General features: G+C 51.2%; 1 protein-coding gene across 3 annotated transcripts in view; it reads left to right on the forward strand.

The window, feature by feature from the left end:
- The first annotated feature begins 976 nt into the window (after window positions 1-976).
- Window positions 977-15,193, forward strand: part of LOC140390225 (zinc-binding protein A33-like) — a 162,177-nt gene continuing 147,960 nt past the window's right edge. For all 3 annotated transcript variants that reach the window (XM_072475196.1, XM_072475194.1, XM_072475195.1), the window contains exon 1: window positions 977-1,400. In XM_072475196.1, coding sequence (XP_072331297.1) covers window positions 987-1,400 — 414 coding nt within the window. In that variant the 5' untranslated portion in view covers window positions 977-986. The remainder of the gene's footprint in view (window positions 1,401-15,193) is intronic.

Here is a 15,193-nt window from a genome sequence, read left to right on the forward strand (position 1 = left end):
GTCGGAATGTGGCGACTTGGGGCTTTTCGCAGTAACATTTGAAGGCTACTTGTGACAATAAGCGATTTTCATTTTTGCATTCACCTCACCACCTGGAGGTTCACTCCAAGTCACTCACCATCCTAACTTGGAAATATATCGCCATTCCTTCACTGTGGCTGGGTCAAAATCCAAGAACTCTCTCCCTGAAAGCAAGGTAGGTGTACCTACACCATAGGGATTACAGTGGTTCAAGAAGGCAGCTCACTACCTTCTTAAGGGCAGTTAGGGATGGGCAATAAATGCTAGCCTTTCCAGCAAAACCCATGGACGGTTAATATTGGTCAATTTGCTCTTTGACCCACAATCAATCAAGGGCATTCAGCCTCTGCTCTCCGGGTAAGCGTTCTTCAAGGAGCCCTTCAGGACCCCCGACAACGCAGAATCGCCGAGCAGATGAACGGACATCGCGCGACAATCGCCAGGTAGGAATGTTCCCTTCCAGTCGGGGAACACTTCAGCAGTCAAGGGCATTCAGCCTCTGATCTCCGGGTAAGCGTTCTCCAAGGCAGCCTTCAGGACCCGTGACAACGCAGAATCGCCGAGCAGAAACTTATAGCCAAGTTCCGCACACATGAATGTGGCCTTAACCGGGACCTGGGATTCATGTCGCATTACATTCACCCCCACCATCTGGCCTGGGCTTGCGAAATCCTACCAATTGTCCTGGCTTGAGACAATTCACACCTCTTTAACCTGGGGTTACCCCTATCTCTGGATCTGCGCAAACTTAATTACCTGCAAATGCTCGCATTCTAAGCATTGTCTGGCATCTTTCAATTTGTCCATATATATGTTTCTGGAACATACCTCTTCATTCACCTGAGGAAGGAGCAGTGCTCCGAAAGCTAGTGATTGAAACAAACCTGTTGGACTTTCATCTGGTGTTGTAAGACTCACATCAATAAATAAGTGAAAGTGAAAATGTGCATTCCAGAACAGACGACATGGCTGCCATCAAGCAGGTCTTGAGTCTGACTGAGGAGTTAACCTGCTCCATCTGCCTATCCCTGTTTGAGGAACCGGTGCAGCTGGACTGTGATCACAACTTCTGTAAATCCTGCATCCAGAAGTGTTGGGAAAACCAGAGTGGGCGGTTCTCCTGCCCGGAATGCCGCGCAGTTTCCCCCCAGAGGTCGTACAAAAGTTCCAGGGTGTTGGCCAACCTGTGTGAGAAAGCCAGGCAGCTGGAGCTGACACTGGAGCCAGAGGCGGTGGTCTCTCAGTGTGAGGAACACGGGGAGAAGCTGAAACTGTTCTGTGAGGACGATCACACCCTGATCTGTGTGATTTGCAGAGATACCCCCGCACATTCCCAGCACAGCTTCCTGCCCGTGGCGGATGCAGTGAGAAAGTACAAGGTAAGGGGGAGGTGGGACTGTCTTTGGCTCCCGCGGGGAGGGTCTGATGTTCTGGCTCTTTAGAAATGAGGTGCTTGCTCATTAGATTTCCTCAGAAGACTATCTCCCCAGCAGCTATCGGATTTGAGAATGGGGCGAGTTTATAATAATTGCTGCGATTGCTGTACGTTGAAAATGATTGCAGATTATTACTGAGGTTGCACAATATGTTAAGTTAGCACACCAAGGATTCTAACGTCAGGTTGTGAGGAACGAAGGGCTGGACTGCTGCTCAATGACACTTGGCAGAATGGGCGGACGCGCCTTCCACAAACGTTCACTCCCTCCACACAGATCAAACCGAATTCAGAGAGTTGGACGGAGAATACGAACATACCATTTTTTTTGCAAAAATATACTTTATCCATAAAATATCTGAAAGAATCATTACACAAACATTTAAAATTGTCATATCAGGAAAGTGCAGTGATATTCACATTTTCTCCAGAGGTGCTTCAACACATTTCAATGTGTAAACAACAGTGAGTACAATTCTGCTCAAACTATACACATCGATAATGCTGCACTCTGAGGTGTTTCAGTATAGTTACATACGGTTAGGATTAAGCACAAAATCGGAGGGTTTTTACACAGTTACCAATCCCTCAGCCTACATTGACTAAAAGGCCTTATACAGTGGTCTTTCCCCATCGCGCCTTCACAGCAGCTGCCCCAAGCTTGAGTCTGTCCATCAGCACATAGCCCAGGACCTTGGGACATGCAATTCTGCAACACTCGGTCAAGGACAATTCTTTTTTTTTTTTATAAACGTTTTTTTATTACAAAGTATATTTACAGTTATGTACACAAAATAAAATTTATAAATATAGAAGAGAAGAGAAAAAGAAAACAATAAAAAAAAAAGACTGGTAGGATATTGTACACTAGCTCAACAAAAGCAACTCTGTACAGTGAGCAATATTATTTTTAACAAATAAGTAGGCACCTGTTTGTGGGGGGTGGGGGCGGGGGGGAACTGGGGAGGTACATATACATTTGGGTGCCGGAGAAACCCTTACATTAGTTATGCCCAATACAGAGAGGGCAATACGAGAATGGATCTGGTGTTGGTGTTGTTACTTGCTTCTCCCGGACGGTTTTCGCTGCTGTTGTCGTCGCGCGTTCACCTCTGCTTCGGCCGTTCGTCCCGTCTTTCGTCTGTATTTTCCTTGCTCTCTGATACTGTATGTACCAAGTTTGTTGTCGTTTCCCATGCTCTCCTTCCGCTATCATTCCGTTGCCTCCCCCCCTCTCTGGTTCCCCTCTATTGTTTCCTGTCTCCTCCCTCTTCCTGCCCCCCCTTCTGTCCCCCTTCCCCCTCCCCTTCTCCTTTGGTTCGCCTTTCTTTTCTCTTAGATTTAGCTGTTTCCCCCCCCCATCCGCCTCCGGTCTATCCTCCCTCTCATGCCTTGGCTACTTTCCCCTGATTCTTGGATACCTGGCTATTCTTCTGCCTGTTCGTTGGCCACAAACAGGTCCCAGAACAATTGGGCGAATGGCTACCACGTTCTGTGGAAGCCGTCGTCTGACCCTCGGATGGCGAATTTGATTTTCTCCATTTGAAGAGATTATGAGAGGTCGGACAGCCAGTCTGCAGCTTTGGGTGGTGCTGCTGACCGCCAGCCGAACAGGATTCTACAGGGGGCGATCAGGGCGGCAAAGGCAAGGGCGTCTGCTTTCCTCCCCAGGAATAGATCTGGTTGGTCTGATATCCTGAAGACCGCCACTTTTGGGCATGGTTCCACCCTCATCCCCACTACTTTGGACATTACCTGAAAGAAGGCTGTCCAGTACCCCTGCAAGTCGGGGCAAGACCAGAACATATGGGCGTAGTTGGCCGGGCCTCCTTGGCACCGTTCACATCTATCATCCACCTCCGGGAAGCACCTACTCGTACGAGCTCATGTTAAGTGGGTTCTATGTACCACTTTTAGTTGCGTCAGGCTGAGCCTTGTGCATGTGGAGGTGGAGTTGACCCTATGCAGTGCTTCGCTCCAGAGTCCCCACCTTATTTCAATCCCCAGATCTTCCTCCTATTTCTGTCTTGTTGCATCCAGTACAGTGTTGGCCCTTTCTACCAGTCGATCATACATGTCGCTATAGTTCCCTTTATCTAGGATGCTTGCGTCCAGTAACTCTTCCAGTAATGTCTGTCGTGGCAGTTGTGGGTGCGTCCTTGTCTCCTTTCGTGAGAAGTTTTTGAGTTCCCCCTGGCTAGCTGGAATTTCTCTGTCAGTTCGTCCAGTGTTGCGATACTGCCGTCCCTGACAGTCAGTGTCCCTCCGTCCGGTCCCCACTTTTTAAAGGTGACGTCAGTCAGCGCTGGTGTGAACCTATGGTTGTTGCAGATGCGAGCTTTGTCTGACATTTTGGTCAGGCCAAATTGCTGCACACTACCTCTTCATTCACCTGAGGAAGGAGCTGTACTCTGAAAGCTAGTGATTGAAAACAAACCTGTTGGACTTTAACCTGGTGTTGTAAGACTTCTTACTGTGCTCACCCCAGTTCAATGCCGCTATCTCCACTTCATAATTACTGTAGTATAAGCTGGATGCAGTATCAACAAGAGTGGTGTATAATATCACAGGAAGAATGTATTTTTATATACATACGTGGTCTACCCGCGGCATGGTAGCACAGTGGTTAGCACTGATGCTTCACAGCGCCAGGTCCCAGGTTCGATTCCCGGCTTGGGTCACTGTCTGTGTGGAGTCTGCACATTCTCCCCGTGTCTATGTGTGTTTCCCCCGGGTGCTCCGGTTTTCTCCCACAAGTCCCAAAAGACGTGCTGTTAGGTAATTTGGACGTTCTGAATTCTCCCTCTGTGTAACCGAACAGGCGCCGGAATGTGGTGACTGGGGGATTTTCACAGTAACTTCATTGCAGTGTTAATGTAAGCCTACTTGTGACAATAAAGATGATTATTATTAATCCACAAGTGTTTAATTTTACAGTAGCTGCTTTTGTACTAAAATAAAACAAGTAAAACTGAATGTATAAATGTATTGAACAAAGTGGGTGAAGGGCAGGATTTTCCATACCCACCCGCAGTATGTTTTGTGGTGGCAGAGACCCTTGGCCTCTGACGGGACTGTTAATAGGGTTTCTCTTGGTTGCACCCTCCATTGCCGGGAACCCCCATTGGGGGGGTCGCTGTTTGTGGGACTAGAAGATCCCGTCAGAGAGAGCAGTCGGAAAATCCTCCCTCTTTAAGGTGTTGGTATAATACAAAATGTTTGCGAAGAAATGGAAATGTGTTAGACAGAGAATGACAGGACTGATATAATTACTGTTCAGTGAGCAAAATAAAACATTGAAAGTCTTGAAGGGATATATTTATAGATCTTTGTAATGCGGAAGAAGAAATCTATTAACTGTTTACTGTACATTGTTTCCTGGGGCATATATATTTAGGGACACCATGATCTCTTATCAATGCGCCTGTTGCTTTATCATAGAATTTACAGTGCAGAAGGAGGCCATTCAGCCCATCGAGTCTGCACCGGGTCTTGGAAAGAGCACCCTACCCAAGGTCAACACCCTATCCCCATAACCCAGTAACTCCACCCAACACTAAGGGCAATTTTGGACACTAAGGGCAATTTATCATGGCCAATCCACCTAACCTGCACATCTTTGGACTGTGGGAGGAAACCGGAGCACCCGGAGGAAACCCACGCACACACGGGGAGGCTGTGCAGACTCCGCACAGACAGTGACCCAAGCCGGAATCAAACCTGGGACCCTGGAGCTGTGAAGAAATTGTGCTATCCACAATGCTACCCGTTTATACAGGTTAATACCAGTGGGGCAGACTTTGCACAGCTCCTGTACTCTGAACAAAGCAGTTTGCAACAGGAAAGAAGCCCATTTGTCAAAATGTCTATGCTGGCTGTTTTTCCAGTGATTAAAAACCCTCATTGCCTCACCCTGTTCCATTATCAGCACAGTGTATTTCCTTCTTTGGCTAAATCTAAAATAGTCCTTGCCTCAGCCACTCCCTATGTTAATCATTCCACTGTCAAACAGCCCGTCTTTGTTTATAAAGACTTTTCGCTGAACATCTGTCCTTTCTGCCTTTGTTTACACAGCCTCCTGCATGGGGTTTGTCAGTTGAGATTCAGTTGGTTTTATTCAGGGATAACATAGGACCCTGGTTAGACAGGAATCCCATCCGAAAACTCAGCTGCTGTTTGACGAGTGTGGACTTTGGAATTCTTTCCCCCGATAGATTGTCCTCAGAAAGCCCCTGCCGACGCCACCTCTGCCCTTCCCCCCAATTGCAGTCTGCCCTGACGGTGGCCCAGCCAGGCACACTTCTGATCAGTTGAACCATATCCCAGCAGCAACACGGTAGTGTCTATACAACACACTGCAACGTCAAAATGGTGGCTCCAGCACTGTTTTGACAGCATACAATGTTTTTCCAGAAGGTTCCATATCCGTGACTGTCTTTACTTCCTCGTAATGACTCTGCACTATTTAAATTCACTGACAAGATATTTAACCTTCCTTCAAAAATGCAAATCATAGAGGAGCATTTAAAACACCATAGCATACAAGGCTACAGATGAAGTGCTAGAAAATGGGAATAGAATAGATGGATGTTTGATGGCCAGCGCAAACACAATGGGCAGAAGGGCCTCTTTCTGTGCTGTAAAACTCAATCTCCAGTCATCAGGACACGGGCAAATGAACCAGAGGATTGATGAGGAGTATTTTTTGCCAGATTTATCGTGACCTGACAGGCCGGTGAAAGAATGTTCAATAGTTCAAAGAGAAGAGGTTATATAAAGAAAATGTAGGAAAAGTGCAAGGCTACAGGAATGGAATTAATTGAATAGCTCTTTTAAGGGAATGTCAGTGGTGAGATGGACCGAATGCTGCATTATTCAATGGTGATGTGAGAAGGAGGCCATTTGGCCCATCAAGTCTGCACCGACCCTCTGAAAAAGATCCCCACCTAGGCCCAATCCCCAACCCTATCCCCGTCACCCCACCTAACCTGCACCTCTTTAGACTGTGGGATAAACCGGAGCAAACCCATGCAGAATGTGCAGACTCTGCACAGTTATCCAAGGCTGGAATTGATCCCAGGTCCCTGGCACTGTGAGACAACAGTGCTAACCACTGTACCACCGTGCCACCTCAGAAGTATTCAGTCTTTTGTTCAACTTGATATCTCATTTCATTTGTGTGTCTGAATTTCAGGGCGGTGTTTGTTATCTTTAGCATTTCAAATGAGAAATCACCCACTGCTGGTCTGCAATTTTGCGGTATGCCTGTCAGGTGCACAGATACTAACTGTTTCAAACACAGTTTAATTGGCTTAAAATGGGCTTGTCCAATCCTTTCGCTCGAACGAGTGGGGGTGGGGGGGAAACATTTGCATATTTTTCCTCCCTTAAGGGGCCAATAAGCAAATTAGAGAAAGATAAGGGCTGGAAGTTTCCAGCTGTTGGGATTCACCTTTCCCGTGCAAGTGCACCCCCACCCATGGGTTTCCCACCGGAGTGGGATGACAATCGGCAGGAGTATAGAATCCCATCACCAGCGAACGGCACGCCACCGAGTAACACTTGCCTGGGGGACCGGAGAATCCAACACTACAATAAACTGAATTTCAAAAAGTAATTGAAGTTTTAACGAAAGAAATAATTGCTGAGCAATGTGTGGGTGTCAGTGTGTGGGTGTCAGTGTGTGGGTATGTGAGTGTGTGGGTATGTGAGTGTGTGGGTATGTGAGTGTGTGGGTGTCAGTGTGTGGGTGTCAGTGTGTGGGTGGCAGTGTGTGGGTGTGCGTGGGTGTGCGTGTGTGGGTGTCAGTGTGGTGGGTGTGAGTGAGTGGGTGTGAGTGAGTGGGTGTGAGTGAGTGGGTGTGAGTGAGTGGATGTGAGTGAGTGGGTGGGAGTGGGTGGGAGTGAGTGGGTGTGAGTGAGTGGGTGTGAGTGAGTGGGTGTGAGTGTGTGGGTGTGAGTGTGTGAGTGGGTGTGAGTGTGTGGGTGGCGGTGTGCGTGGGTGTGCGTGTGTGGGTGTCAGTGTGGTGGGTGTGAGTGTGAGTGTGTGTGGGTGTGAGTGTGTGTGTGGGTGTGAGTGTGTGGGTGTGAGTGTGTGGGTGTGAGTGTGTGGGTGTGGGTATGTGAGTGTGTGGGTATGTGAGTGTGTGGGTATGTGAGTGTGTGGGTGTGAGTGTGTGGGTGTGAGTGTGTGGGTGTGAGTGTGTGGGTGTGAGTGTGTGGGTGTGAGTGTGTGGGTGTGAGTATGTGTGGGTGTCAGTGAGTGTGGGTGTCAGTGAGTGTGGGTGTCAGTGAGTGTGGGTGTCAGTGAGTGTGGGTGTCAGTGTGTGGGTGTCAGTGTGTGTGGGTGTCAGTGTGTGTGGGTGTCAGTGTGTGCGGGTGTCAGAGTGTGTGGGTGTCAATGTGTGGGGGTGTCAGAGTGTGTGGGTGTCAGCGTGTGTGGGTGTCAGCGTGTGTGGGTGTCAGTGTGTGTGGGTGTCAGTGTGTGTGGGTGTCAGTGTGTGGGTGTCAGTGTGTGTGGGTGTCAGTGTGTGTGGGTGTCAGTGTGTGTGGGTGTCAGTGAGTGTGGGTGTCAGTGTGTGTGGGTGTCAGTGTGTGTGGGTGTCAGTGTGTGTGGGTGTCAGAGTGTGTGGGTGTCAGAGTGTGTGGGTGTCAGAGTGTGTGGGTGTCAGAGTGTGTGGGTGTCAGAGTGTGTGGGTGTCAGAGTGTGTGGGTGTCAGAGTGTGTGGGTGTCAGAGTGTGTGGGTGTCAGTGAGTGTGGGCGTCAGTGAGTGTGGGCGTCAGTGAGTGTGGGCGTCAGTGAGTGTGGGCGTCAGTGAGTGTGGGCGTCAGTGAGTGTGGGCGTCAGTGTGTGTGGGCGTCAGTGTGTGTGGGCGTCAGTGTGTGTGGGCGTCAGTGTGTGTGGGCGTCAGTGTGTGTGGGCGTCAGTGTGTGTGGGCGTCAGTGTGTGTGGGCGTCAGTGTGTGTGGTGTGGGTGTCTGTGTGGTGTGTGTGTGGTGTGTGTGTGCGTGTGTGTGTGTGTGTGTGTGTGTCAGACAAAACTGAGACTGGGCATGAGGCACACTCCCACACACTGTGGTAAACCACTGTTGCACCTGTATTAGGTGATGTAAGGTAGGACCTGTACGACAAGTTCGCCGGTAGTCCCTGCCTGCTGGCTCCGCCTAGTAGGCGGAGTATAAATATGCGTGTCCTCCATTCACCAGCCATTTCGCCAGCTGCTGTGGGAGGCCACACATCTTAGAGCAATAAAGCCTCAGTTGTATCCAACTTTAGTCTTTGTTCAATTGATTGTGCATCAATTTATTGCTCTAAGATTTTCCAAACGATGGACCTCCGTATCAAGCCGGATCGCCTGCAGCTGGATCCGCAATCAAGCGATGCCAAAAAGGACTTTAATCACCGGCTAGCTTGTTTCGAGACGTACATCAACTCAGCGCCCAGCCCTGTTCCGGAGGCTCAGAAGATACAGATCCTGTACTCAAGGTTGAGCTCCAGCATGTTTCCGCTGATCCAGGACACCCCGAACTACGGCGACGCCATGGCGCTTCTCAAAGAAAACTACGCACAGAAGACGAACACACTCTTCGCCAGGCACATACTCGTCACTCACTCTCAACTCCCTGGTGAGTCCATAGAAGACTTCTGGCGGGCCCTAATCCCACCCGTCCGGGACTGTGACAGGCCATTACGGCCACTGAACATTCCAACCTTCTTATGCGGGAAGCGTTCGTTACGGGGATTGGGTCGGACCTCATACGCCAATGACTGTTAGAAGGGGCCATGCTCGATCTAGCTGAGACAAAGAAGCTAGCGCTCTCTGTGACGGTCGCCTCGCGCAACATTCAGGCCTACACCCCCAGCCGCGCGGCCCACCCCTCCTACGCATCGTGGACCCCACAGACGGCCGCCCCAGCGGGGGCATTACCCAGCCAGTGCACCTGTGCCACGCGCCAGCCTGCGCACCCCAGAGGTCCCCGATGTTACTTCGGCGGCCAGCAGAAACACCCTCGCCAACGCTGCCTGGCCCGCGCGGCCCTTTGCAAGGCTTGCGGCAAAAAGGGGCACTTCGCCAGTGTGCCAGGCCCACGCAGTCGCCGCTATTGCCCCCACCCCCTAGTCTACACACAATGGGCGCCACCATCTTCATCTCCCTGGACCACGTGTGGCCAGTGGGCGCCGCCATCCTCTCCCCCTCAGTCCACGTGTGGCCCATGGGCGCCGCCATCTTGTCCAACCCCCGCAACGTGCGGCCCATGGGCGCTGCCATTTCTTCCCCCTCAGGATCTTCGGGCGCCGCCATCTTATCTCCCCCACGGGGCATGGACACCGACAGCATTCCAGGACCTGGGCCCCCAGGCTCCCGATCATCCGACGCCAGCGACGACCGACCATGACTCGCCTCGGTGACGATCGACCAGTCTCGTCCACACAACTTGGCCACCGCATAAACCAGCGTGAAAATGAACGGCCACGTGAACTCTTGCCTGCTGGACTCCGGGAGCACCAAAAGCATCATACACCCGGATACGTTAAGGCGCTGCTCCCTCGCGGTACACCCCGCCAACCAAAGAATTTCCCTGGCCTCCGGGTCCCATTACGTCATGATCCGGGGGTTCTGCACGGTCACACTCACGGTCCAGGGCGTAGAATTCAGCGGCTTCCGCCTCAATGTCCTCCCTAACCTCTGCACTGCTCTACTACTAGGCCTGGACTTCCAGTGCAATCTCCAGAGCCTAACCCTGAAATTCGCCGGGCCCCTACCTCCCCTCACTGTGTGCGGCCTCGCAACACTAAAGGTTGATCCGCCTTCTCTCTTCGCAAATCTAATCCCAGATTGCAAACCCGTCGCCACCAGGAGCAGACGGTACAGCACCCAGGTCAGGACTTCATCAGGCACGAGGTCCAGCGGCTGCTGCGGGAAGGCATCATCGAGGCCAGCAACAGCCCCTGGAGAGCCCAAGTGGTAGTCGTTAAAACTGGGGAGAAACACAGAATGGTCGTGGACTACAGCCAGACCATCAATCGGTACACGCAGCTCGATGCCTACCCCCTCCCACGCATATCTGATATGGTCAATCAGATTGGACAGTACCGGGTCTTCTCAACGGTAGACCTCAAATCCGCTTACCACCAGCTTCCCATTCGTAAATCGGACCGTCCATACACTGCTTTCGAGGCGGGCATCTCTATCACTTCCTCAGGGTTTCCTTCGGTGTCACTAACGGGGTCTTGGTCTTCCAAAGGGAGATGGACCGAATGGTCGACCGGTACGGTTTGCGGGCCACCTTCCCGTACCTAGACAACGTCACCATCTGCGGCCATGACCAGCAAGACCACGATGCCAACCTTGCCAAATTTCTCCACACCGCCACTCTCCTAAACCTCACCTACAACAAGGAGAAGTGCGTGTTTAGCACGAACCGCTTAGCCATCCTTGGCTATGTGGTCCAGAACGGAGTTCTGGGGCCCGATCCTGACCGCATGTGCCTCCTCATGGAGCTCCCCCTTTCCCATTGCCCCAAGGCCCTCAAACGCTGCGTGGGGTTCTTCTCATACTACGCCCAGTGGGTTCCAAACTATGCGGACAAGGCCCGCCCACTTATACAGTCCACACACTTTCCCCTGGCGGCCGAGGCACAACAGGCCTTCGCCCGTATCAGAGCCGATATCGCCAAGGCCGGGGTGCAAGTAGACGAGACACTGCCCTTTCAAGTAGAGAGCGACGCATCGGACGTCGCCCTAGCAGCCACCCTCAATCAGGCAGGCAGACTCATGGCATTCTTCTCCTGCACACTTCATGCCTCAGAAATTCAGCACTCATCCGTCAAAAACGAGGCCCAAGCAATGGTTGAGGCTGTGCGGCATTGGAGGCATTATCTGCCAGCAAGAGATTCACCCTCCTCACTGACCAACGGTCGGTAGCCTTCATGTTGAATAACACACAGTGGGGCAAGATCAAAAACGATAAAATCTTTAGGTGGAGGATCGAGCTCTCCACCTATAATTACGAGATTTTGTATCGCCCCGGCAAACTCAACGAGCCCCCAGACGCCCTCTCCCGAGGTACATGTGCCAGCGCACAAGTGGACCGACTCTGGGCCCTGCATGACAGCCTTTGTCACCCGGGAGTCACACGGTTGTACCATCTTGTCAAGGCTCGCAATCTGCCCTACTCCGTCGAGGAAGTACGGGCAATCACCAGGGACTGCCAGGTCTGTGCGGAGTGCAAACCGCACTTCTACCAGCCGGACCGCGCATGCCTGGTGAAGGCCTCCCCCCCCTTTGAACGCCTTAGCGTGGATTTCAAAGGGCCCCTCCCCTCCACCGACCGAAACACGTATATTCTCAGTGTGGTCGATGAGTACTCCAGATTCCCCTTCGCCATCCCATGCCCCGACATGACGTCTGCCACCGTCATCAAAGCCCTAAACACGATCTTCGCTCTGTTCGGTTTCCACGCCTACATCCACAGTGACAAGGGATCCTCATTCAGGACGACCAGCTATAACCCCCGGGGAACCAGGAAGAGAGGGAGAACGGGACAGTATGGAGGGCCGTCCACTGGCCCTACGGTCCAGGAACCTCCCAGCCTCTCGCTGGCAGGAGGCCCTCTCTGATGCACTGCACTCCATTCGGTCACTACTGTGCACCGCGACTAACAACACACCCCATGAACGTCTTTTTGCCTTCCCCAGAAAGTCCACATCCGGGTATCGCTCCCGACTTGGCTCACGGCTCCAGGACCAGTCCTGCTCCGTAGGCACGTCCCACTCCACAAGGCGAACCCATTGGTGGAGAGGGTGCTATTGCTCCATGCAAACCCCCAGCATGCCTACGTAGCGTACCCCATGGCCGCCAGGATACTGTCTCCCTCAGGGACCTGGCACCAGCAGGTTCCACACACACACACCCCTCAGGCCCAGCGCCACGCTCCCCTCCCCGGGCACTCCCAGCATTAACCCCACCAGGACCATCCGTCCTTCCCCTGCCCACGCCCGACGATGAAGAGGATTTCGACACGCTCCCGGAGTCACCAAACATCGGGCCAGCATCGACATCGCCGCCACCACTACGTCGCTCCCAGCGGAACATCAAGGCACCGGACCGGTTAAACCACTAACTGGTCCGCCGGACTTCAAAAGACCTTTTTTTCTGCTCAAATACTGTAAATATAGATTCATTGCTGTATATAGTTCTCCACCACCCCAGCCGGACTCAATTTTAACAGGGGGTGAATGTGGTAAACCACTGTTACACCTGTATTAGGTGATGTAAGGTCGGACCTATACTAGAGGTTCGCCGGTAGTCCCTGCCTGCTGGCTCTGCCCAGTAGGTGGAGTATAAATATGCGTGTCCTCCATTCAGCAGCCATTTCTTCAGCTGCTGTGGGAGGCCACACATCTCAGAGCAATAAAGCCTCAATTGTATCCAACTTTAGTCTTTGTTTAATTGATCGTGCATCACACACGTCCACACATAGTTATTCCTCCCACATGCACACACATTCACTCGCACACACCCACTCACTCATTCCCTCACTCCCATGCACATAGGAACACAGGAATATAGGAACAGGACTAGGTCATTCAGCCCATTGAGTCTACCCTGCCATTTAATGAGATCATGTCTCATCTGCAGCGTAACTCCATGGGCGGGATTCTCCGCTCCCAGGACTAAGTGCCTGCGTCATTGTGAACGCCGTCGCGTTTCACGACGGCGCCAACAGGGCCCAGGCACGACCAATTCTGGCCCCCACAGGGTGCCAGCACGGCACTGGAACGGTTCACGCCGCTCCAGCCTCCTTAGGCGGCGCCAAATGGGTGCCGCGCCAACCTGCGCATGCGTGGGGAACGTCTTACGCACGCCGGCCCCTCAAAAACATGGTGCCGGGGATCTGAGGCTGGCCGCATATGGAGGTAGGCCCAGGGGGGGAGAGGCCGGCCCGCCGATTGGAGGGCCCCGATCGCGGGCCAGACCCCATCGGAGGCCACCCCCGGTGAAGGAGCCCCCGCCCCCCACAGGCCGCCCCCCCAGCATTCCCGCACAGTTCCCGCCGGCAGCGACCAGGGGTGAACGGCACCGGCGGGACTGTCAAACCGCCCCATATATCTGCCTTTGGCCCAAATCCCTCAATAGCTTTGCTTAACAAAAAATTATCTCAGATTTAAAATTAACAACTGGTCCAGAATCAATTGCCATTTGTGGATGAGTGTTCCAAACGTCTATCACCCTTTGTGTGTGGAGGTTTTTCTTAACATCTCTTCTGACTAGTCTGGCCCGAATGGTCAAGCTATTCCCTCTAGTTCTAGAATCTCCAACCAATGGAAACAGTTTATCTTTATCTACTCTGTTTTTTCATGTTAATACCTTGAAGACTTCGAGCAGATCACCCCTTAGACTTCTAAATTCTAGAGAAAACTGATTTAATTTGTATAATCTCTCCTCATAACTTAACCCCGTAGTCCAGGTATCATTCTTGTAAACCTACGTTGCACCCCCTCCAAGTCCAAAATATCCTTCCTGAGGTGTGGTGCTCAGATCTGCTCTCAGTATTCAAAGTGGGGTTGAACTAAGGAATTGTAAAGCTGAAGCATAACTTCTGCACCCTTATACTCCAGTCGTCTAGATATAAAGGCCAGCATTCCATTAGCCTTCTTGATTAATTTCTGCACTGGTTCATGGCATTTTAAAGATCTACACACCTGAACCCCAGGTCTTTTTTGACCTCCACTGAATTTAGCTTCATACTATCCATAAGTGCAATGATCCATCCTTGCTTGGCCCAAAATGGAAAACCTCACACTTCATAGAATCATAGAATCTACGACAAGGAGACAGGCTCTTTGTCCCAAACTGGTCCAGTTCAACCAAAAATCCCATCGAGGCTAACCACATTTGGTCCATATCCCTCTAAACCTTCCCTATGAATGCATCTGTCCAAATGCCTTTTAAATGTTGTTATTACCCCTGCCGCAACTGCTTCCTCTGGCAGCTCATTCCACATGTGTACCACCCTCTTTGTAAAAACGTTGCTCCTCAGGTTCCCATTAATTCATTCCCCTCTTAATTTAAACATGTGCCCTCTAGTTTTCGATTGCCTAACCTTGGGAAAAAGACTAAGTGCATTCACCCTATCCATCCCTCTCATGATCTTATACACCTCCATAAGATCACCCTCCATCTGCTACGCTCCGAAAGAAAAAAGTCCTTGCCCCTCCAATCTCTCCCTATAACTCAGTCCCTTGAGTCCTGGCAACATCCTTGTAAATTTCTTCTGCACTCTCTCCAGTTTAATAACATCTTTCCTATAGCAAGGTGACCAAAACTGAACACAATACTCCAGGTGCGGCCTCACCAACATCCTGTACAACTGCAACATAACTTCCCAAATTATATACTCAATGCTCTGACTGATGAAGGCCAGCATGCCAAAAGGCTTTTTCAGTGCTCTATTTACCTGTGACCATCTTTAGAGAACCATGCACCTGAACCCCAAGGTCCCTCGGTTCCATGATACTCCCTAAGGTACATTCACCGTGGAAGTCCTACCTTGATTTGACTTTCCAAAATGCAACACCTCATACGTATCTCTATTGAACTCCATTTGCCATTTCTTAGCCCACTTCCCCAGCTGATCAAGATCCTGCTGGAATTTTTGGTAACCTTCCTCACTGTCTACAATACCACCTTTTTTCGTGTCATCTGCAAACTTACTGATTATGGCTGGTACATTCTC

This window comes from Scyliorhinus torazame, chromosome 14, assembly GCF_047496885.1.
Source record: "Scyliorhinus torazame isolate Kashiwa2021f chromosome 14, sScyTor2.1, whole genome shotgun sequence".
Classification (NCBI taxonomy): domain Eukaryota; kingdom Metazoa; phylum Chordata; class Chondrichthyes; order Carcharhiniformes; family Scyliorhinidae; genus Scyliorhinus; species Scyliorhinus torazame.